General features: G+C 43.5%; 1 protein-coding gene across 1 annotated transcript; it reads left to right on the top strand.

Moving 5' to 3' along the window:
• Window positions 1–1386: 1386 nt before the first annotated feature.
• On the top strand, window positions 1387–24024 carry fuca2 (alpha-L-fucosidase 2). Its single transcript, XM_028820464.2, has 7 exons — window positions 1387–1666; window positions 6137–6324; window positions 9979–10318; window positions 15006–15216; window positions 19082–19272; window positions 19355–19463; window positions 23566–24024. Exons 1-7 carry the CDS (start codon window positions 1461–1463, stop codon window positions 23701–23703), a joined length of 1383 nt encoding a protein of 460 aa, XP_028676297.1. The 5' UTR covers window positions 1387–1460; the 3' UTR covers window positions 23704–24024.
• The last annotated feature ends 840 nt before the right edge of the window (window positions 24025–24864 follow it).

Below are 24864 nucleotides of genomic sequence, written 5' to 3'. Positions count from 1 at the left end.
TCTTGTGAGCACCCAGAACTAGGGTGGTTTATCCAAATTCAGAATTTTAATTTAATTTTATTTTTTTGGGTTCATATGTCAACACTCTCCTCTCTTTCTTTTCAATATGCAGAAGTTAATCGGTTTAAAACGTTGTAAGTCTGTTTTTATGTGTATCCATTTATTCCATTCTGTAATTCGTGGCGTCCAGGTGGTGGTCCTGCCTTGTGCCTGATGCTTGCTAGGGTGGACTTCAGCTTTCCCACCACCCTACTCTAGATTAATGGTCTTTCTAAAATGGGTGGATGAACGTAACCGCACTGACATGTGAAGCTGTTGAAGCCTTCGCTCTACAAAAATAAATAAATGGATAAAGAATGAACTCTGCCACCAGTGCCGTCCTCTTGTGACTGAGGCGGATGGGATCAAATCTCTCTCTGTGCTTCTCTCTCTCTCTCTGTGTAGGTCCTCGGCACAGCAAGCGGATTGGCGCATGCCTAATCATGGGCGGGATTTACACAGTTAACTCCGCCTGTAATTCATAGACGTCACGCGTTTGCGTCCTGCCGAGCTCCGCTCTAGTCAGACAGGAAAGACCGGCACACAAGTGAGGACAACTGCACGTTTATATCACTCGGTTTTACTTAATAACCACCCCCGTCCCGATCTTAATCTTTACCATAGCGTGTCGCCCTTCTGACTTTTATTTATTTATTTTGTAATCAAATGTACTATTTATATATTGTATAACTGCAATACACATAACAAAATATACGTCATATTCAGAGAATAACAATGCCAGGGGAATATTCTCATGCATAACATAGACAAACTGTATGCTTATTAAATAAATGTATATCTGGATAAAAAATGTAATGCTTTAATTTCTTCAGAAATTTTTACAATTTTTGATAGAGTATATGGAAGAAATAAGGTCATCAATAAATCTAGTTTGGAATTCTGTTACTACCTCTCGTTTTATGGATGGAACTATTTTGCAAGTAATATGAAGAGATTTATTACATAGTTACATTCTTTGTTACTTTTTGTATATCAGAATAGGATATATCACCATTCTCCATATTTATTTAATTTTTCATTTTTTTTGTCCAAAATCCTTCAGCTTTTTCGAATGCACACAGTTATAGGAAACATGTTCAATACATTTATTATTTTCACCACAAATGCTGCATACATTTAATATATTTGCAAAAAATGTAGATATTACACAATTGCAATTGCATGGATAATATTTATGAATGTTCTTCTAATAAATTTCTTCCACTTTATTTGTTAAAATAAATGTATGAGGAATTGTAGCCTAACTGTCGCTACTAGCGGGCGGAGTGTAGGCGGAGTTAACACGATCGGTTAGTCACGCCCCTTCCGAAAGATGCACCGAGGAGAAGTTGATGAGTGACAAGCTCTCTCCGCCCCGTGTCAGCTGATAGATTTTGGTGAGCACAGAGAAAGGTGGATTCATGGCTCTGAAAACCTCCGGGGCTTTGCCGTTGCTGACGGTTGTCTGCCTGTTGAGTGCAACCGAGCGGTGCAGCGCACAGTACAAGCCGACGTGGGAATCGATTGACTCCCGACCGCTGCCGGATTGGTTCGACCAGGCCAAGTTCGGGATTTTTATCCACTGGGGCGTTTATTCTGTCCCGAGTTTCGGCAGCGAGTGGTTCTGGTAAGCAGTTCTTTCCAGCTAAGCTAGTGAGGGGAGATCGTGGCGTTTGACTGATTCATTGTGATGAGTATCCGCCTTTGGGGTTAACGACGAGCACCTGCAGCTCAGAATAAGCGTCTCGATTGTTGGAGTGCGAGGCGTTCGCGTCAAGTAGCAGCTACGGCGTACCTGTCAATGTAACTGAAGGAGGCAGTTTCTTTTCATTACTGTATTTATCTGTCGTTTAATTTATTGACAATAATGTTCATTTAGTTTTCCTATTTGCGCAATCACTTCCCTTTTGTTACCGCTGTTCGTCCTTTTACCGGCAAATTCGAATACTGGCACATTTACTGTAGTAGTCTGCGTCTCTTCTAAACTGGATTAACAATTCATTGAAGTAAAGTTTTTTGAAATAGTAGCCCATAGGGATATGCTTTATCATCAACTCATTCTTTAAGTCATTCGATTTATTAAAATATAGTGATCAATCTGAAATAAGGCAGTTTTATTTTGCCAAATGTGATATTTGGGTAGCTCTTTTATGGTAAATCATACAGGGGTGGCATGGTGGGGATTGGTTTACCCCGCTCCAGTGTCTGCGTGGCTTTCCGCATCAGTTTACTTTTCAACTTTCACAGTTCATAAAACATCCACCTTAACAGAAAGAAAGAGAAGTTCCTGTGTATCTGTGTGTCCTTCCAGCTGTCTCTGTTATATGCCATTTGGAATGTGATTTGTAAAAGCGATGTTAATGGTTGTTGTGTGCTCTCTCTTTGAATGAAAATTGCAATGCATTTTATTACTACATACGTTAGACTACTGGAACGTATTTTGTATCTATTATATAGTGCACGGCAAACGTTAACACGGCTTACGATGAGGTCTACGATGATTATACCTGGATTGTAACCGTCTTAGGCAGGTGGCACAGTTAGTGTAGGTTAAGTGGACTGGTAATGCTAAATTGGTATCTTTATCTATCTATCTATCTATCTATCTATCTATCTATCTATCTATCTATCTATCTATCTATTAGTGCCTTTCCTATCTATCTATCAACAGTGGATTCCTAATGGGTCTTCTTCCGTTGAGCCCACTGTCACTCACAAAGCCACAAATGGTGCAATCTGACACTGATTGACCTTGACTTTGTATCAGCTTGTATCTCTTTGGACGTTTGTCTTTGGCCTTTTGTCAACCATCTTCTTCTGAAAATTCTGGGGTCAATTTTCCTTCTGTGGCCACATCCAGGGAGGTTGGCTACAGTCCCATGGACTTTAAACTTCTTAACTCTTCCAGGGTGGATGTTGACTTTTGTCAAAATTCAGGGTTAGAGTACAAAAATTGTCTGTAAACATTGACCAAACTTGCCATTAATTTTAGTTCGACTCTCTTTACTAGAAGGAAAGTTAGCTTTGTTGATTTGATCTCGATTCCCTGAACGTGAACGAGTAGCGAAGAGCAAACAACCTCTAAAGTGGCATCGATATCTGGCAAGAGAGCAAAGCGAATGCGCAATGCAAAATACTCTGTGATTGACGTTTTGCATATTATCGCTGAATCAGACTCTGACTTGTCAGACTCAAATTCTGATTCAGGTGATCAGGAGATAGAGATCGAAAACAAAGGTGAGGTGCCAGCATCAGCTGATTGTGGTGCTGAACATGTTTACAGCGCATCACTTGTTCCACATTTTGTTATGTTACAGCCTTATTCCAAAATGGATTCAATTCATTTTTTTCCTCAGAATTCTACACACAACACCCCATAATGACAACATGAAAAAAGTTTACTTGAGATTTTTGCAAATTTATTAAAAATAAAAAAAAAAAACTGAGAAAGCACATGTACATAAGTATTCACAGCCTTTGCCATGAAGCTCAAAATTGAGCTCAGGTGCCTCCTGTTTCCCCTGATCATCCTTGAGATGTTTCTGCAGCTTCATTGGAGTCCACCTGTGGTAAAGTCAGTTGACTGGACATGATTTGGAAAGGCACACACCTGTCTATAGAAGGTCCCACAGTTGACAGTTCATGTCAGAGCACAAACCAAGCATGAAGTCAAAGGAATTGTCTGTAGACCTCCGAGACAGGATTGTCTTGAGGCACAAATCTGGGGAAGGTTACAGAAAAAGTTCTGCTGCTTTGAAGGGTCCCAATGAGCACAGTGGCCTCCATCATCCATAAGTGGAAGAAGTTCGAAACCACCAGGACTCTTCCTAGAGCTGGCTGGCCGGCCATCTAAACTGAGCGATCAGGGGAGAAGGGCCTTAGTCAGGGAGGTGACCAAGAACCCGATGGTCACTCTGTCAGAGCTCCAGAGGTCCTCTGTGGAGACAGGAGAAACTTCCAGAAGGACAACCATCTCTGCAGCAATCCACCAATCAGGCCTGTATGGTAGAGTGGCCAGACGGAAGCCACTCCTTAGTAAAAGGCACATGGCAGCCCGCCTGGAGTTTGCCAAAAGGCACCTGAAGGACTCTCAGACCATGAGAAAGAAAATTCTCTGGTCTGATGAGACAAAGATTGAACTCTTTGGTGTGAATACCAGGCGTCACGTTTGGAGGAAACCAGGCACCGCTCATCACCAGGCCAATACCATCCCTACAGTGAATCATGGTGGTGGCAGCATCATGCTGTAGGGATGTTTTTCAGCAGCAGGGACTGGGAGACTAGTCAGGATAAAGGGAAAGATGACTGCAGCAATGTACAAGGACATCCTGGATGAGAACCTGCTCCAGAGCGCTCTTGACCTCAGACTGGGGCGACGGGTTATCTTTCAGCAGGACAATGACCCTAAGCACATAGCCAAGATATCAAAGGAGTGGCTTCAGGACAACTCTGTGAATGTCCTTGAGTGGCCCAGTCAGAGCCCAGACTTGAATCTGATTGAACATCTCTGGAGAGATCTTAAAATGGCTGTGCACCGACGCTTCCTATCCAACCTGATGGAGCTTGAGAGGTGCTGCAAAGAGGAATGGGCGAAACTGGCCAAGGATAGGTGTGCCAAGCTTGTGGCGTCATATTCAAAAAGACTTGAGGCTGGAATTGCTGCCAAAGGTGCGTCGACAAAGTATTGAGCAAAGGCTGTGAATACTTATGGACATGGGATTTCTCAGGTTTTTTTATTTTTAATAAATGTGCAAAAATCTCAAACTTTTTTCACGTTGTCATTATGGGGCGTTGTGTGTAGAATTCTGAGGAAAAAAATGAATTTAATCCATTTTGGAATAAGGCTGTAACATAACAAAAGGTGGAAAAAGTGATGCGCTGTGAATACTTTCCGGATGCACGGTATGTAACTGATACACCTACGGCAACGTTCACCTGGGAGGTCTGCCACTTGCGATGGAGGTAAAACCTGATTGCGTCACACTGTGAACACCGCCAGTCTTTTGGATGAAAACAGCCAGGCAGCAAGCCCACCACACATTCCTGCTGGCTGTTGAGTTGTTCAAACCCAGCTGCTATCGCCAGAGATGGTAAATGGGGGGCCGTCAGCAGCTACAACAACACAGCAACAGACGTTGTACGTTGATTGATGTATGAAACATTTGCCTTGTGAACTTTTCAGAAAACTGAGTTTTTTGGAAAACTAGGGGGCTTTGCCTCCTGCTCGCTTCACTTGCCAACCCCTCTCTCCCACCAATGCTCCTCCTAAAACCCCTCTTAAACGGTGATACAATGAGAAACAGTTTTTTCTTACCTCCTCTTTGCTCGATCAGCTGCTGGCTTACTGCTGCTGCTGCCGTACCGAGTGATCTGCATCTCATGCGGCGCTGCGAACGTTTAAAAGGCTGTACAGCAGCTGTCCTTTTGTCTCACTGCCTTGCCTCTCTTCTCCCCCAGACATCCTCAAACACTATTTGATCTCTTTTCACTGTTCCGTTCTTTCACCGAGTAATATTTTCCATTTGTTTGTGCTAATGCGATCTTTACTGTCATTGTTTTGAGACTTTTGAATTTTCCTACTTCCATTATCTCTAACCTGCTCTACATGTGAATCATGGGACTTGCTTCCAAAGGTTGTAAGTATGACGTGACTTGAGCGTCTCACAGAACATGAAAGTGTCTCTTCTCAAAACATATCTCTTCAAAAGATCACGTCTTGTCGCAGGAAAAAAAGTCTTGTATCTTTGCAAGATTTTTTTTTTATAATAGAGAGAAATAGTCAGCTCGCAGAGAGTTAATAATGTTTGCAACTGTTGTCACAGAATCATCAATCTGCTTGGATGCCTTTAACATTCTGGTCTATAATTTTCAGACAGAGAGTGACAAGGTGTGTAGGGTTTCAGTCCAGGAAGATGGAGACAGCAGGGAGGTAACTACTGCCAGGTAGCAACACAGGTCCCTGAGAGTAGAGGAGACTTCACTGATGTCTAGTCGAGGACTGAACTAGAAAGAATACTAACGCTGTCATGTTAAGTGTTTTCCACTGCAAGCCTCCTGACGTTTATATTAATTTTCCTGTTTTTTTCTTTTTTTAAAGGTGGCGCTGGCAGAAAGAGAAATGGCAAGCATATGTTAACTTTATGAAAGCAAACTATCCGCCCAATTTCAGATATGAAGATTTTGGCCCACAGTTTACCGCTGAGTTCTTTAATGGAAAACAATGGGCAGATGTTCTTTCAGCATCAGGAGCCAAGTATGTGGTGCTCACCTCAAAACACCACGAAGGTATGACTTGTTCGATCTGTTGATAGTTGATGTATACAGACGTCGACAAAGGTGGACGGGTAAAACATCAGGCCCTGCTGGACTGTTGAATGGTAGCTGAACAGCAGAGAAGTTAGTTTAACTTAATGTTTGGCGAAGGAGAAGTGATGTGCCTGCTTGATTAGTTGGTAACTCTAAGTTGTCCTGGTACTGGTGAGTTTGCCCTGTATACACTGGCAGCCCATCTAGGGTGGATTCTCGTCTTGCTCCAACTTCCAGTACAAGAGGATTACGTTGGTTTGAAAGTGGATTGATTGGAAGATTCCATCTTGACAGGGGAAAGAAGTGTAGTCTTTAGAGTGCACTGATGAAATGGGGGATCCACTGAAGTGTGGCTCTTATGAGAATTTAAGAGGTTTGACAGAAAAAGACGAAGCCGTTCAGCCCACCACACTCATTTGGTTAACTAATAGCTAAATTGTCCCTGTATCTCTTCCAGACACTTTCTGAAGGTTGTCAGGGTTTTCACTTTAGCTGCATTGCTTGCTAGTTTATTACGCAACATTGGTGGGGTGGTTTTGGATGGGTATGCAGGCTTGCGAGGCCAATGGAGCCAGATGAGCGTCTTGAGGGCAGAAGTGCCAACATCCTGGTGTTACTCCATTGCTGCAGAAGAAGATTAGTTGAAGGCTAGGCTAGGAAAGAGCCATGAGTGAGTGAAAGGGGCCCTAAGAATTCAGGAAAGTTACGTGAGGAACGTTGAGGAAAGTTTCCTGAGCTGTGGATCTGTTTGTGTGCGTACACAAGTCTGTATCCCTATATCATATGTTATGTTTGAGTTGACAAATGCTGTGTCTCGAGGGAGGCAGCATGTCAACCTATTGGTGGAGATGAAAGAAGTGTGAGCTAGGATTGGCAACAGAACTCCTGCGAGCGTACAAAACGGCACTGCCGTTACTAGAGGTGGTCGTCACCGTCGTTGTCTTTACCTTCTGACAGACGTTGAGCAGTTTCTCCGAATTACTTAATGAAGTGGAGGAAGAATCAGAGATTGATGTGGTGACCTAGTCATCTGCTTTTCATTGTGCACCGTTGAGATCTCTTTGCTCTGAATAGCTTTCAGGAAAAAAGGAAGCAGGGAAGCGATTTATTTATTTAAATATCTGTTTATTATTTGTTTTTGAAGCACCTTGTGTTGAATGTGTCATTTCACATGAACTATTTTTATTGATAACTGAATGCATGACCCTGGATTGAGATTTTGGCACACATTGGAATCCATAGATTTTATATTTTTTCATAACATTTGTGTCTGTTTTTCTTTCAATCTCTGGTTGCTCGGGTGCGACTCCAGATGCCCAAAGTCCAAGTCAAGTGCATATGGGCCAGTGTACGTGGCTACACAGTATCATGTGATGTAGGTGAATAGTGAAGTATTCACGAGCGCCCTCTTCTATGCGGTGGTGTGCTGGGGAGGCAGCATTAAGAAGAAGGATGCCTCACGCCTGGACAAACTGGTGAGGAAGGCATGCTGTATTGTAGGCACGGAGCTGGACAGTTTGACATCCGTGGCAGAGCAATGGGCGCTGAGCAGGCTCCTGTCAATCATGGAGCATCCACTGAACAGGATCATCTCCAGATAGAGGAGCAGCTTCAGCCACAGACTGCTGTCAATGTCCTGCTCCACTGACAAACTGAGGAGATCGTTCCTCTCCCACATTATGTGACTCTTCAATTCCACCCCTGGGGGGTAAACGTTAACATTATACAAAGTTACTGTCTGTTACACCTGCATTTTTATCGCTCTTTAATATTGTTTTTTTATCAATATGCTGCTGCTGGAGTATGCGAATTTCCCCTTGGGATTAATAAAATATCTATCTATCTATCTATCTGATCCTGCCAACTACGCTATCTGATCCTGCCAACAATTCTGTCTATCTATCTAGTGAATCTGTGCAGTCATATAGATGCATGAGAGGGTTTGTGTCTCTGCTGAGGAATTCGCTCAGGGCACCGCGCCACTCCTCTGTCAGCTGCTTGAACTCCTTTAGGAAGCAGCGTCAGGACTCGATCCGCATGCTTAGGTTTACCAAGCTACCTCTCCAGCTAGTGCAGCTAAAGGAGAGCTACTGTATTTTAGTTACACTAGCCAATCGGGCTTCTGACTACGAGTTTGTCTCTTCTGGAGTATGAAGTTCACTTGTTGCCTCGCTGTACTTGTCTATGAAGTTTACATGTTCTTCCAATGTGCGAGTGAGCAACTGCAATTTCCTTCACACAGTTGTTTCTTCTTCTCCACTGTTAGGTGTCCACCAGGCTTATTATACCTCTTTGCTTATCCCTATGCTTTCCTCTCAATCTCCTTCCTTCCATCAACAGCAGCCATGCTTTAGATAGATAGATAGATAGATAGATAGATACTTTATTAATCCCGATGGGAAATTCACAAATTTACCAATCAGGTCCTTTCATACAGTTATTAACTCTTTCAGGGCTGATTTTTTTTTTCCTTTTCTCCCTGAACCTGCAATTGCTCTGTCCTGGGTATGATGTTAATCTGCATCCAGCCCTGCATGTTGGCCCTCCAACCTACAGGGAAAAACTTGGGGGTTGGTGGCAGAATTGGCACTCCAGCCGCCATAAAAAAAAAAAAACCTCCCACTGGTTCCATTCCATCTGAACTTGTGTGGTGCTGAGGTGTCACCCGTTGCATGGCTGCACTTGGGCCCTATTTTGGGATCCTGAGTTGGTTCGTCATGTGGTGGGTGTTATCAGCGCGGGCTCCTAACCTCCTCCTCCTCCTCCTCCTCCCAGGGCTGAATATTTATTCAAAAAAACTCAGTTTTCTGAAAAGCCCACAAAGCAATAATTTCTCATATAAATTAAAGTAGAACATCTTTTGGTGTGTGCAGTGCACTGTCACTGTGTGTTAGCCATCTCTGGCGGTAGCGGTGGCTGGGCTGTTTTCTGAAAAGCACACGAAGCAATGGTTTTCACACAAACATCAACATAAAATGTCTGTCGCTGGTTCTGTGGCCACTCTCGCTACGTGTTCACCGTCTCTGGTGGCAGTGCGGTGCAATCTGGTTTGTACCTCTTCTCGTAAGTGGTGATCCTCCAAGACGAACATTTCCATTGGTGCATCAGCTACATGAACGTATTCAGGGAACTGGTCAGCTGATGCCAGTACCTCACTTTTGTGTTAGATCTCGATCTCCAGATCACTTGTACCAAAATCGGAGTCCGACAAGTCAAGAGTCTAAACCAAAGTAATAAAATATAAGCAGGACGTTGTCCGCTGAGTAGTTTGCTTTGAGTATTTGCTTTGCACTCTTGTCAAATGTCGGATGCCATTTTTGCCACCGTTTGCTCATCGCTACTCACACACACGGGGGGATTCGCTGTCAAGGCAATGAGTCTAACGTTCCTCCAAGCAAAGAGAGTCTACCTTTACCATAATGGTGAGTTCTGTCATCATTTACAGCTGATTATCGCCCTCATCCACCCTCAACCCGTCGTGTCGACAAAAGTCGCCATCCGCGTAAAAGAGTTAATGACTCCAGATTGTTGACCTTGATGCTGGCTAGAAAATGGATGAACTGAAACGTCAGTAGTGACTAAAGTGACCTGTGTGTGGTAATCATCAACTTCTTGACTTTCCTCATTTCTTAGGTTTTACACTCTGGGGTTCAAAGTACTCCTGGAACTGGAATGCTATGGACGTGGGGCCAAAACGGGACCTGGTGGCTGAGCTCGCTGATGCTGTAAGGAACAGGACTGACCTGCGCTTTGGCCTCTATCACTCGCTTTTTGAGTGGTTTAATCCGCTCTACCTGGAAGATGCGGCCAATGCCTTCAAGACTCAAAACTTCCCAATCACAAAGACTTTACCTGAGCTCTATGAAATTGTCACCCGCTATCAGCCTGATGTCCTGTGGTCCGATGGGGGTGGCAATGCACCGGACACCTACTGGAACAGCACAGGATTTCTTGCCTGGCTCTACAATGAAAGGTGATGATTTAATTTTTTTTTCTATTTATTAGTTTTGTTTTGGATTCATTTAGTAGTTCTCAGTGCTGAGGAGTGGAGAAGTGTACTGGTGCTGAAAAATAAGGAGGATCTGCAGGACTGTAGTAATTACAGGGGGATAAAATTGATGAGCAGAAGTTATGGGAAAGAGTAGTGGAAGCTCAGTTAAGAAGTGAGGTGATTAGTGAGCAGCAGGATGGTTTCATGCCAGGAAAGAGCATCACAGATGTGATGTTTGCTCTGAGGGTGTTGATGGAGAAGTTTAGAGAAGGCCAGAAGGAGTTGCATTGCTTCTTTGTGGACCTGGAGAAAGCATATGACAGGGTGACTGAGAGGAGCTGTGGTATTGTATGAGGAAGTCGGGAGTGGCAGAGAAGTATGAAAGAGTGGTACAGGATATGTACGAGGGAAGTGTGACAGTGGTGAGGTCTGCGGTAGGAGTGACGGAGGTGGGATTACATCAGGGATCGTCTCTGAGCCCTTTCTTAATTTGCAATGGTGATGGACAGGTTGACAGACGAGATTAGACAGGAGTCCCCGTGGACTATGATGTTTGCTGATGACATTGTGATATGTAGCGATAGTAGGGAGCAGGATGAGGACACCCTGGAGAGGTGGAGATCTGCTCTAGAGAGGAGAGGAATGAAGGTCAGTAGGAACAAGACGCAATACATGTGTGTAAATGAGAGGGAGGTCAGTGGAATGGTGAGGATGCAGGGAGTAGAGTTGGCGAAGGTGGATGAGTTTAAATACTTGGGATCAACAGTACAGAGTAATGGGGATTGTGGAAGAGAAGTGAAGAAGAGAGTGCAGGCAGGGTGGAATGGGTGGAGAAGAGTGTCAGGAGTAATTTGTGACAGACGGATATCAGAGTGAAAGGGAAGGTCTACAGGACAGTAGTGAGATCAGCTATGTTATATGGGTTGGAGACGGTGGCACTGACCAGAAAGCAGGAGACAGAGCTGGAGGTGGCAGAGTTAAAGATGCTAAGATTTGCATTGGGAGTGACGAGGATAGACAGGATTAGAAACGAGGACATTAGAGGGTCAGCTCAAGTTGGACGGTTGGGAGACAAAGTCAGAGAGGCGAGATTGTGTTGGTTTGGACATGTGCAGAGGAGAGATGCTGGGTATATTGGGAAAAGGGTGCTAAGGATAGAGCTGCCAGGGAAGAGGAAAAGAGGAAGGCCTAAGAGAAGGTTTATAGATGTGCTGAGAGAGGACATGCAGGTGATGGGTGTGACAGAGCAAGATGACGAGGACAGAAGGATATGGAACAAGATGATCCGCAGTGGCAACCCCTAACGGGAGCAGCCGAAAGAAGAATTAGTTCTTAGTGCTCTGAGGTAACGTTGTCACAGTGGATATGATCACACTGCAGGGAAATTGTGACTTAATTTAAGATTTTTAATTTAAGATTTTTTGCCCTATGTCCAATGTTTTTTTTAAGGTTAGTTTTTTCAAGTGACCTAAACCTCATGGTTTAAAATGAAGAAAGGCAAATTTGTTGAACAAATGCAACATAATGGACCACCATGAAAAGCACCCACGGCATGCTGCGCTACACTGATCCTTCGCCTATCGCTGAAGTTACATTCCAGACCCATTAGCGATAGGTGAAAATCTGCAATATAGAAAGACCATATAAATAAACATTTTTTTTATAGTTTAAGCCTTAAAATACCCCTCCCACACACTTTAAACACTTGTAAACTTATTAAAACACACTTTGTAAACACATATGATATGTGGATGTCGGGCTAAGGATATGAGTAACATAATAATAATAATAATAATAATAATGTAGCGTACCGTCGATTCATTCAAACACCGTAATAGCGAGCGACATCCGCATAACGCTTTCTTTCCCTTCTTAGAAGATGCAGGATGCTTGGGAGCCATCGTAGGGCTTAAAACAAAATGAAAAGTTCACAAAAAGTTTGCTCACAACAATCGGACCACAAGCAAGCGATACGCAGAGAACTGAGATGCGTCGGGACCCACACTTGCTGTTCTTGCGAGATCACACCACGTTAGCAGCAGCCAATCAGACCCCAAGAGAATGAAAATCCTGCTCCGATTGGTTCAGTATCCTCTTTCAGCCAATAACGGGCCTTGAAAGAAATCATCTGGGTACTGTAACGCGAAACTCTTTGTCTGCTGTAGTGACTGCTGAAAACCGTATGCTTTGTTATAAATTGGCTGCAAAGTACGCTACAGGTAGGATGTACTTATTGAATTTTTCCACAATATAGCGGGGGTGCGATACAGCGGGGGATCACTGTACTGAACTTTATTTTCAGTACAAGACATCTGCAAGTTTGTCAATCCAAAGGAACACTGAAAATGAAAACCTGCAGCCATTGTTTTGAGTGCAGTAATCACTGATGTATCTACGCACAACTCAGCGGACATAATGGGAGTAAGGACTGGTGGGCAAGACTTTTTAAGTAAAACAAAGGTACAACATTTTCAGGATATCGAGGGGAGTGTTTGTTTACTTCTGTCAATATTTAGCCACAAGACTCACTTGGAAAAACACCGGCTTAAGGCCCTGCATTTCCATCACAAAACTTAGGAATTGGTTGCCAACTGACATTCACAGTTCTGAACACTGACCAAACCCTTGGGTGCTGTTTCATCCACATTTTTGTGCTCTGCTGTAATGCCAGACCATACCAGGCTGCTCAAGAAGATGGCATTTTCTTAGCTGTTCATGATTCTCTAAAAACATTGATCTCCGCTTAGGAGTGGGCAGCTTGGTCAAAAAATGTATCTGCGTATAATTAAACATGGAGTTTCATTCATTTTCCACCACTTATCCAATACAAGTTCACAAGGGCAATAGTCTTAGCGGTGAGGTGGATACATACGTCCATTTCTTCAGTCACACTTGCCAACTCACACTGTGGGATCCCAAGGCGTTTCCATGCCATCAGGGAGATACAATCCTCCCAGCGGGCCACACACCTTTCCCTGGGTCTCCTTCCGTCTGGTTGTACCTGTAAAACGTCCACAAGGAGGCATCTGTAGCAGATGCCCTAACCATCTGAATTAGCTCCTCTCAATGCAGAGCGTCAGCGTCTCTACTCCGGGCCACATTCGGACGTCTGCACTTCTCACCCTCTCTCTAAGGGAGAGCCCACCCACCCTGCGGAGAAAAGCTCATTTCGTCTGCATTGTACCCACATTCTTGTCCTGTTGGTCATTACCAACGATGAGGGTAGGAATGCAGATTGACTGGTAAATAGAGAGATTTTCCTCCTGGCTCAGCTCCTTCTTCACCACTATATGGGTTTGCATAGCATTCTGAATAATGGATTTTAGAACAGCACCAACAAAGCTCGCCAGTCCTATACACTTATTTCTTCCAAAAACATCAAGTTGAGTTTTAAAAATCCCCAAAGTCCTCCTGTCTACCACACTACTTGCTCACTTATTTCAAGTGTCTATCGTTCTTTGTGTAAAGAAAAACTTCCTAATGTTTGTGCGAAATTTACCCTTAACAAGTTTCCAACTATATCCCCATGCTCTTGATGAACTCATTTTAAAGTCCCCGTCTCGATCCACTGGACTAATTCCCTTCATAATTTTAAACACTCCAGTCAGGTTTCCTCTTAATCTTCTTTTGCTTAAACTGTAAAGGCTCAGCTCTTTTAATCTTCCCTCATAACTCATCTCCTGTAGCCCTGAATTATCCTGGTCGCTCTTCTCCGGACCTTTTCTAGTGCTGTTATGTCCTTTTTGTAGCCTGGAGACCAAAACTGCACCCAGTACTCCAGATGAGGCCTCACCAGTGTGTTACAAGGCTTGAGCAGAACCTCCTGTGACTTGTACTCCACACATCAAGGTGCTATATAACCTAATGGACCAAGTGCTTCAATACCAAGGTGCAGCCATTCAATATCTAGTCTGGGTTGGAGGAACATGGGGCTTTGCCCATACTCCACCCACACTGAAAAAACTGAAAATGCATATGACACAGCCTTTGCCTGCACTAGGCATTCACGCAATGGCGGAAACAGTGCTGCTGGCCACAGGATTTATCACAAAATTGTAGTGACCATAAATTATTGGTCTTTTGCTCACATATTCAGCATTCAAACTGTAGAAAACGCAATTTAGATGCACACAGGTAAGCAACACAACAGCAGACATGGAGGAGTTGTTTTCCATGGCTCTTATGTTGGAATGTGGCTTTCTTCCGTGAAGGGTGACCAATCAAGGCATGAGAAGTTGTAATGAGCAGGATCCAACCAGGGAAGGGCCCCATAATAAGCACAAACCAATCAGAGCGCAATTAGAGGCTACATTTTTCAAAACTTTGGTTTTCACCCATCCATATTGTAACGTTGACCTGGCATTTTCAAAAGTCTCTAGTTTTGGGGATCGAAAATGCCTGGGTAGTGTTGACGAAAGGTGAAACGAAGGCTGACGTCTGCATTTTTAAACGAAAATGTAGCAGTGTGGACGTAGCATTCGTGACTTCCAGGCCTAAGGGTTCAAGGCCATCCTTTGTGTGTGTGTGTGTGTGTGAAGTAGAATAGGGCAGGTGCCTGAGCAGTTTCTCGCCAGTGACAGGGTGATGCGACTGTATCAGGAGAGTTTTAGTGAAAGGAAATGCTCTGTTGTTTTTATATTTACTTTGTTGGTAACATTTGTGTTCCCAGTCCTGTCCGAGACAGTGTGGTGACAAACGACCGCTGGGGAAACGGCTGCATTTGCAAACATGGCGGCTACTTCACCTGCAGGGATCGCTACAATCCAGGCTATCTGCTCCCTCACAAGTGGGAGAACTGCATGACCATCGACCAGAAGTCATGGGGTTATAGAAGAGATGCAGTCTTGGCTGACTATCTTTCCATCGAACAGCTAGTGAAGGTATCTTATTAAGCATTGAGAACAAGTCTGTCTTTTTTTTTTTTTTGGGCTGGTGAGAATATAAAATTGAAATATATGTTTTAGCAGAAGTGGCATGATGGCCGGTTTCTTGCCTTGCTTAGCGTTCTTGGTTTGTATCTTCCCCCCCCCCCCCCCCCATTTGCTCTGCTTGTTTGTGTCCGTTTGTTCTCCTCTCAGTTTCACATAAAACATGAATGTTGGGTTAACTGACAATTATGTCCAGTTAGGGGGTGTTCCTACCTCCCAAGATCTGGGGATGAATTAAACAGGTTTAAGAGCAATCTGTCATATGCAATAGTTTTTTGAGAGAGATTTCATTTCTTCATATGGCTTTACATCTTTGGGCAAAATTAAAAATCAAACCCAATGTTTAGTGTATACAGTGTATCCGGAAAGTATTCACAGCGCATCAGTTTTTCCACATTTTGTTATGTTACAGCCTTATTCCAAAATGGATTAAATTCATTTTTTTCCTCAGAATTCTGCACACAACACCCCATAATGACAACGTGAAAAAAGTTTACTTGAGATTTTTGCAAATTTATTAAAAATAAAAAAAACTGAGAAATCCCATGTACATAAGTATTCACGGCCTTTGCCATGAAGCTCAAATTGAGCTCAGATGCATCCTGTTTCCCCTGATCATCCTTGAGATGTTTCTGCAGCTTCATTGGAGTCCACCTGTGGTAAATTCAGTTGACTGGACATGATTTGGAAAGGCACACACCTGTCTATATGAGGTCCCACAGTTGACAGTTCATGTCAGAGCACAAACCAAGCATGAAGTCAAAGGAATTGTCTGTAGACCTCCGAGACAGGATTGTCTCGAGGCACAAATCTGGGGAAGGTTACAGAAAAATTTCTGCTGCTTTGAAGGTCCCAATGAGCACAGTGGCCTCCATCATCCGTAAGTGGAAGAAGTTCGAAACCACCAGGACTCTTCCTAGGGCTGGCCATCTAAAATGAGCGATCGGGGGAGAAGGGCCTTAGTCAGGGAGGTGACCAAGAACTCGATGGTCACTCTGTCAGAGCTCCAGAGGTCCTCTGTGGAGAGAGGAGAACCTTCCAGAAGGACAACCATCTCTGCAGCAATCCACCAATCAGGCCTGTATGGTAGAGTGGCCAGATGGAAGCCACTCTTTAGTAAAAGGCACATGGCAGCCCGCCTGGAGTTTGCCAAGGCACCTGAAGGACTCTCAGACCACGAGAGAAAATTCTCTGGTCTGATGAGACAAAGTTTGAACTCTTTGGTGTGAATGCCAGGCGTCACATTTGGAGGAAACCTAGCACCATCCCTACAGTGAAGCATGGTGGTGGCAGCATCATGCTGTGGGGATGTTTTTCAGCGGCAGGGACTGGGAGACTAGTCAGGATAAAGGGAAAGATGACTGCAGCAATGTACAGAGACATCCTGGATGAAAACCTGCTCCAGAGCGCTCTTGACCTCAGACTGGGGCGACGGTTCATCTTTCAGCAGGACAACGACCCTAAGCACACAGCCAAGATATCAAAGGAGTGGCTTCAGGACAACTCTGTGAATGTCCTTGAGTGGCCCAGCCAGAGCCCAGACTTGAATCCGATTGAACATCTCTGGAGAGATCTTAAAATGGCTGTGCACCGACGCTTCCCATCCAACCTGATGGAGCTTGAGAGGTGCTGCAAAGAGGAATGGGTGAAACTGGCCAAGGATAGGTGTGCCAAGCTTGTGGCATCACATTCAACAAGACTTGAGGCTGTAATTGCTGCCAAAGGTGCATCGACAAAGTATTGAGCAAAGGCTGTGAATACTTATGGACATGGTATTTCTCAGTTTTTTTATTTTTAATAAATTTGCAAAACCTCAAGTAAACATTTTCACGTTGTCATTATGGGGTGTTGTATGTAGAATTCTGAGGAAAAAAATGAATTTAATCCATTTTGGAATAAGGCTGTAACATAACAAAATGTGGAAAAAGTGATGCGCTGTGAATACTTCCCAGATGCACTGTATATAGTCCCACATGTTCACTCACACAGGTCTGGTCCTGTATTTAAACTGCCATGAGTACTTTGAGAAATGTTCTGATGAGAGAGCAATGTAAGCCCCATCTGTCCTTGTTCAGAAGCCACAGGCCATTATGCACCTTATAGTAGTAGTGGTAGTAATAAGATCTCATGTATAGTGAAATTCTTATTCTTATGACCGATTATAGTGGCAACGCTGCACAGAAAAGGTGGGAGCTGACACAAAGAGAGATCAGTGGACGGGAAATGATCCACTCACAGTGCTCAGAAACGGTCATTTGACTAAAAGGAGCTCACGCTGTAAGGAGGCCGCTTCTGAGCTACCTGTTGCGGGTCTGCAACTGACCACCGGCACTTCACCACAGCGCAAATCTTCAAACTGACATGCTTTGTGGTGTGAGCTTGTGGCAGTTCATTTGGTGATGAGGATGGGATTTGCACTGTGGATGGGGTGGAGTGTAGTGGTGTAACTTTGAGAAGAGGTTGTGGCTGACAGACAGAGAGAGACAGAGAGATGACCTGACCTGACGTCCTCAGGGAGCACTCCACTCTCTCTGTTCAGAAATGTATGGCTGATTAGTGGAGTTACTCTTTTAGCTTTGGCTACAAGAAGCTTGTGTCCGAGTCAGTTGCTGTAGGTCTGTGACGAACTACTGGCAGTTCACCATAGTGCAGATCTCTGAACTTGAGACACTTTGTGGCACAGATCCATGGCAATTCACTGGTCAACATGCAACATATCAACAGTTTTTGGCACCTTGGTAAACACGTACATATTAAAATATGTTAAAAGAAACACCAAACAGCTTATCTGATGTACTCCGCTTGCCTGAAACCTTGAATTATCTCATACTAGGAGGATCTCTTAGTTAACTAAAGGCAAGTTGAACAGATACATTTAATGAGTCTTTATGCCAAACATTTTTACTTTTGAAACAACACCTAAATGGAGCATACAGTTGTGCACTTCCTCTGGTTTTGTCCTCACTCCTCTTAACTTTCCAACAAGTGTCACAAAGTCTACTGCTGTACAAGACAACCAAAGCGTTTTCAAACTCATTAATCCAATTCCAGTTAATTCAGCCCTGGGCACAAGGCAGGAATTAACTCTGAATGGTGTGCCAGTCCATTGGCTACATTGATCCAATTCAGAGTCTCCAATTGTGCAAACATGCACATGTTCAGGATGTGGGAGGAAACGGAGAGTACATAGGATGACCACATAAACCCCCATCACAGGGAGTGCCGAGGCTGGGATTTGAACCCAGAACTCCACAACTGTGAGGCTGCAGTGCTAATAACTTTACCACTTAGCCTATCTGGACAAGAGCATAAGTATACAATTTTCTGGCAAAGCAAACATCTACCCGTTTAGGCTGGTTCTGGTCTTTTAATTCACATCCACATTCAAGTGTAGTCAATAATGTAATTGATATGTGCGATAAATCCTTTGGTGTTGGCAGGGCCGGTTAAACAGTGCCAGGGAAATGCCAGAGGAGGATTCCAGGATTGTAGGGCATGAGCTTTGTGGAAAGTTTGAAGGAGCTGATTCTTTCAGTTCAAGCGGAGTGTTTAGAATTATGAAGGGAAACTACTAGGGTTGTTTTAAAATGAGTTCACGGGGTAACAGATGGGAGCTGGGTAAGGGTAAATAATACACGAACGTTAGAAAGTTTTTCCTTTGCAAAGAACAGCATATACATTTGGGAACAGTTAGGCCTTTTCAGCAATTTTGGTGGTTACCAAGCAGGCTATACAAAAGATATTGTTACAGATGTTGCATATAAACCTGACTGTTCACCATGCCAGTCATTACCTGCAATTTGATTGGATTTTGTAGACGCTAGTAGAGACGGTCTCCTGCGGTGGCAATATGCTGATGAATATCGGTCCAACGCATGATGGCCGGATTGCTCCAATTTTTGAAGAACGTCTGAGGCAAATGGGTTCCTGGCTAAAAGTGAATGGGGAAGCTATCTACAACACTACATCATGGAGGGCACAGAATGATACCATCACTTCTGGAGTCTGGTGAGTCTGTTTGCTATACATGTAACTTTTGAGCTTCTCATTTTGCAGCTCACAGTCTACTAACCTTACTGTTGGCTGACAGGTATACCACCAAGAAACAGGAAGATGCCATTTATGCTTTGTTCCTGCAGTGGCCCGATTCTGAGCAGTTGGAACTTGGGATGCCAGCTGTAACACCTGGAAAAACTGTGGTAAGTTCAAATAGAGGAGACAGGCAGTGCCCGTTTACATTTCTTACATTCTTACAGTAGGTAAACCAGAAAACCTGAGGTCAGAAAATTCTGTATGAAACAACAAGGCATTTGGCATAAGTGAATACATTTGGTTTACAAATATTTGTAAATGAAGCTAACTCCATATGCGCAAAACATACAATTATTTAACTTAAAATCTTTTAAATCGAGCACATCTATCTCGTTTAAAATTGTCCAAAATGTTTCCAGGGCAAGATCCAATCTGCGAATGTTGCAATCGAGCTCCAGCCTCACTGGGCCACGTGTTTTGGACGAGCACCAAATTAACATTCTGGATGAAAAAAATCTTTAAATTCCTTTCAGATGGCCTTGGAGTCACATTCTCTCCTAATCCATTAATAGCTGGGTTTGGTGGACTTGGAGAAGAAGGACAAACAAACCATGATGGCCTTTATTTCATTACTAGCCATGTGCGCCCAACTACGTTGCGCGTGTTAAAGTTGTCTGTGAAGGGCTCCTTGTTTAAACGCGACTGCCAGTTGTGAACTGGGCCCTTCGTCGCACAGCATTATGATTTTTTATAAGGGAAACAAAATTACAAAAGAAAACCCTTGGGCATTGATTTGATAGGAACGGCCTACTCGGAATCACTGTCCGAATAGTAATTATGTGGTGGTGGAGGAGCATTTCTGCTTCTCTCCGTTCACAGTCCGTCTCATTTTCACGACACTGTCGTTTCCTCTCACGATCTCTTCTCAACCTTTCTCCAATCTCGCAGGTTGCTTTGTGGCAATCCAAAGAGTAAGGAAGAACCAATGTTTCTTTCTTGAACTCCAAACGCCGACTGATGGAAAATCACAGAAGTGTGTCCGACTTATATACTCTGACTGCCGACTCCAAGAAGTGGGTGAACATTCGATTTGGATGAAGTGCTGCCAACGACAGTCGATATAAACACAAAAAACCACAGTCTCGACAACAAAGAAGGTGTCGACGGCAGATCTAAACACAAAGCACGGTGTCGACGCCAGATCTAAACACAGAGTGGTGTCGACAGTGTTTGTAAACAAAAGTAACAACCAAGGCAGTGTCAGGGGAACATGAATTCGCGGACAAACAAAGATCAAGATCCAAATGAAGATTATATATAAAGATTAGGCTTATCTTGCTCCTCTTGTATCTGATGTTATCTACTATTTGAAATTGGGAACAAATCAAATTTTCACTTAGAGGATCTGTTCAAAACTTTTTTTAAAACCTGGCAGGATCTAATCAGTAACATTTTAGAATAAGGGGAATAGGGTTTTCTCCCCCCTTTTTTTTCTACTCTTAAAGTAGTTGCTCTCTTTCTCATGGGTGGGAGATGATTTGAACTTAGTTTTGTCAAGATTGACTTGCTTGTATGGAATGTTACTTGCTTTTAATAAATTCAATAAAATGTTAAATAAGTATTTATAAATGAAAATAAATTAATAAAGATTAACCAGAGAACCCCATGAAGGACTGCTATGGGAGCTCTTATATGCCAACAATGTCACCGTAATAGCAAAAAGAAGCAGAAGATTCAGAAATGTAAAGTTAGTTTGGAAGAAAAAGACTTAAAGGTAAAATCCAGAAAGAAAGCAAATGGCTGGAGGCATGAAAGAGGTGGGAGCAGGGCCATGTGGCGTGTGTGTGTGTGTGGTGAAGGGGCCAGAAGAAACTCGGCTCTGTGCGAGAGTTGTCAGAAGTGGATGCACAGAAGATGTAATGGTGTAAAGGGTGTGTGCCCTTTAGGGTGTTTTTTCACAGGATGAATGAATTCTCTAATTAAACTCCAAACTGCAATTGTTTTGAACAATGCACGAGTCGGTTACTCGGAACAAGCAGCGCGCATGTCAGGACAGTTTTTCTATTACACTATTACATCTATCGAATATCGGCAGAGTTTCTTTGCAGCCTTTGTTGATTTTCGTAAAGTGTTCGACTCAGTTGATCGAGCTGCCCTGTGGGACATCCTGAGGGTTTGCAGGATCCCCTCAAGGTTGCTGGATATCATGGCCGGCCTGTACACGGGTACTGTGAATGCCATGCAGGGTGGAGACAGGACCTCTGTGTTTTTCCCAGTTGATTCTGGGGTTCATCAGCGGTGTGTTCTGCTCCTACTCTGTTCAATGCTTGTATGGACTGGGTGTTGGGCAAGGTCGTGGGGTCCAGTGGCTGTGGGGCATCTGTTGGTGAAGAAAGATTCACGGTTCTTGACTTTGCTGATGATGCTGTGAGGCTCTGATCGGGGCACTCGAGAGACTGGGTGAGGAGTCCAAGTGTCTGGGCTTGCGAGTGTCCAGATAAAAACCAAGATTCAGGCCTTTAATGACCTCTTGGGCATGGCCATCAGCAGTGTGTCTGTTTGCGGAGAGAATGTCGACCTCGCCGTGAGGTTTACTTACCTTGGCAGCGAGATTCATGTCTCTGGTGACTCTTCCTATGAAGTCAGTAGACGGATTGGGAGGGCATGGAGGGTCATGAGGTTGCTGGAAAGGGGTGTGTGGTGCTCCCGATATCTAAACAAAAGGACGAAGGTCCAAGTCTTTAGAGTCCTGGTGCTTCTGGTCTTGCTATATGGTTGCGAGACATGGATGCTATTCAGTGACCTGAGACGAAGACTGGACTCCTTCATGTGTGTCTCTCCGGAAAATCCTTGGGTACTGCTGGTTTGACTTTGTGTTGCTCATGGGGTCACAAATGAGGCACATGACCTGCATTGTGAGGGAGGTTACGGCACTATGGCCATATGGCGCATTTCCCAGAGGGTGATCCAGCTCGTAAGATCCTAATTGTTGGGGACCCAAGTGGCTGGACCAGGCCAAGGGGTTGCCCACGTAACACTTGGCTGCGGCAGATAGAGGGTCATTTCCGGAGGGTGGGACTGGACCAAATGTCTGCCTGGGAGGGATCCCGAGTTGTTTCGTCGTGTAGTGGGTGCAGCAACGCACTGTACCAGTGCATGCTCCCCAACTTGACTTGATCTACAAGTTAATTGTTTGCCATGCAGAAACATCATTACAACTAATAATGGTGGTTCCTCAGGTTACAGATGTTGTACTGCTATTTTTTATTAACACATCTGTATATGGTAGAGTAGCAGGCTCATCCTTAGAGTTTTCCAAACAGCATTTAAAGGACTCTGAGGGCAAAAAGAACAGGATCCTGTGGTGTGACCTTTTGGGCAGGACTCCAAGCACCATGTCTGGTGAAGACCAAGCACTGCTCATGACCTCCCAATAGAGAAGCCCCCTATGGCAGTGCTTCTCAAGTGCAAGAACAGGGAGACCGGTCAGAAATGAGGAAAGGATGAATGCAGCCAAATGCAGAAAGGTCCTTGAAGAGAGCGTCCAGAATGGGAATTCAGACTGAGGCGACGGTTCACCTTTCAGCATGACAATGACCCAAAGCACACGGTCCAGACAATGTTCGAGTGGCGTTGGGACAAATCCCTGACTGTCCTTGAGTAATGCAGGATAGAACATGGGTGTAGAGACCTGAAGAAGGCGGTTTACAGATGCCTAACCCTAACAGAGCTAGAAAGGTTCCTCCTAGGAAGAATGGGGGGAAAACTGCCCAAAGCCTGAAGACACTTAACCATGAAGACTCGAAGCTGGAAATACTGCCAAAGGGGCTTCTACAAAGTAGTGAATTAAGGGTCTTTTTCTACGAATGAGAGATTTCAGTTTTTGATGTCTAATATGTTTGCAAACCTTTCTGAACACGTGTTCACTTCGTCGTTATGAGTTATCGAGGGTAGATTGATGGGCAAATGTATCCATTTAAAATAAAATGTACAACACAGTGAAGTGTGCATTAAGTGCAAGCCTCTGAATACTCGAGTCCACTGTACATATCAAAGGTCATTGTGTATTTTATCCGTATACAGAATGTGTAACATAACAATGTCACTCGAACCCCATTTTTCTCGAAGTACGTATGGTAAATGCGACATAAACCAGACTGGGAGACGCATCCTCTTACTTTTAATGGTCACTCGTATCTACTCGACAGGTGTACCCAGGCTATGATTGACGTTTTCTAAAGTGTATTTTTGTACATATTTTTAATTCAGATTACACTGCTCGGCTACCCTTATGAACTCAAGTGGATGTCCACCCAGAAGGGAGTCACAGTCACCCTGCCTCATTTTTCCTATGGACAAATGCCGTGCCTGTGGGGATGGACGCTGAAACTGCAGCATGCAGACTAAACGCGGCCACACGTCTTCTTTTTAAATGAAGGAAAATCCATTTTGAGGTAATTGGGATGATAACTCTGGGCTTGTTCTATTCGATGTAAATAAGTGGATTTTTGTATCATTTTTGTACCAGATTTTGCATTTGACATTTTACTATCAAATTCTAAAAAGTGGATGAGCTTTTTAATTTGTGCAAACTGAGAGTTTCAGAACAATTTGTTATAACACAAAAAAAAATCAAAATGACCTGAAACGATTCTACTGAATGATTATGCTTTTGCTATTATTTTTAATAAAACAAAACAAGTTCTAATCTATATATACAAAACGTAACACCTTCTGTCTTGCCTTTTGAATCTTTTGGCTTGGTTTGAAGTTATTTATCTGTTTTGTATGCCGATAACCTAACTTCAGTGCTCTCATTGCAGCTTCTCTGTTCGTTTGACACTCAAGCAAAAACAACTGAACCGATTGTCATGAATGTTTCACAAAAGTCATCGGGGAGGGCAGCAACCCAGAAAAAACTGCGCTTTATTCCAAAACAGTTGCATCGATCTTGGTGACATTTTGCATGTCTAATAAAGGTGAATCGACTTTAAAAAATCGGGCTATGTAGCTGTTTAGAAATTTCAGCAGGAGGGCCGATTGTAATGGGGGTTTGGTTTTGAGCAAAAAATAAAACATTCATCAGTCCAAAAAGGCCAAGTTGAAGTACTCAAAATTGTACATGCATAGTTACTGTTGATACAGCTTAAAATCTATATATTTTAATGTCCTCCCAAAACAGAAATCGCGTATCACTCAAACATGGCTATGTCTACATTCACAAAATTTATGTATCTTTGTTCACACATTTATAAAACTGAGGCTTCATAAGGTTTAAAGAATTTTACGGGTAAGTCGTAATAAAAGGCTGACACCACAAAATCCACGCATTATTCCAAAACAACTGAATGGATATTCATTTAAATTTGCACATACAGTACAGTTAACCCAAAAGTTTCACCATCAAATGAGCAAACACAAAAAAAGGTTGTTTGCTCGCCTTACGTGCCAATCCAATGGTTGAATTATTCAACAAGCCATCCGCTTTCTTATTGTGAGACTAAACATGTCTCCGTGAAACTACACTAAACCAGGAAATATAAAAGATGGTTACAACTCAGCAAGGAG

Source organism: Erpetoichthys calabaricus, chromosome 15, assembly GCF_900747795.2.
Source record: "Erpetoichthys calabaricus chromosome 15, fErpCal1.3, whole genome shotgun sequence".
NCBI classification, from domain to species: Eukaryota; Metazoa; Chordata; class Cladistia; order Polypteriformes; family Polypteridae; genus Erpetoichthys; species Erpetoichthys calabaricus.
Note: the sequence above shows the minus strand (reverse complement) of the source record. Positions and strands in the feature narration are given on the sequence as shown.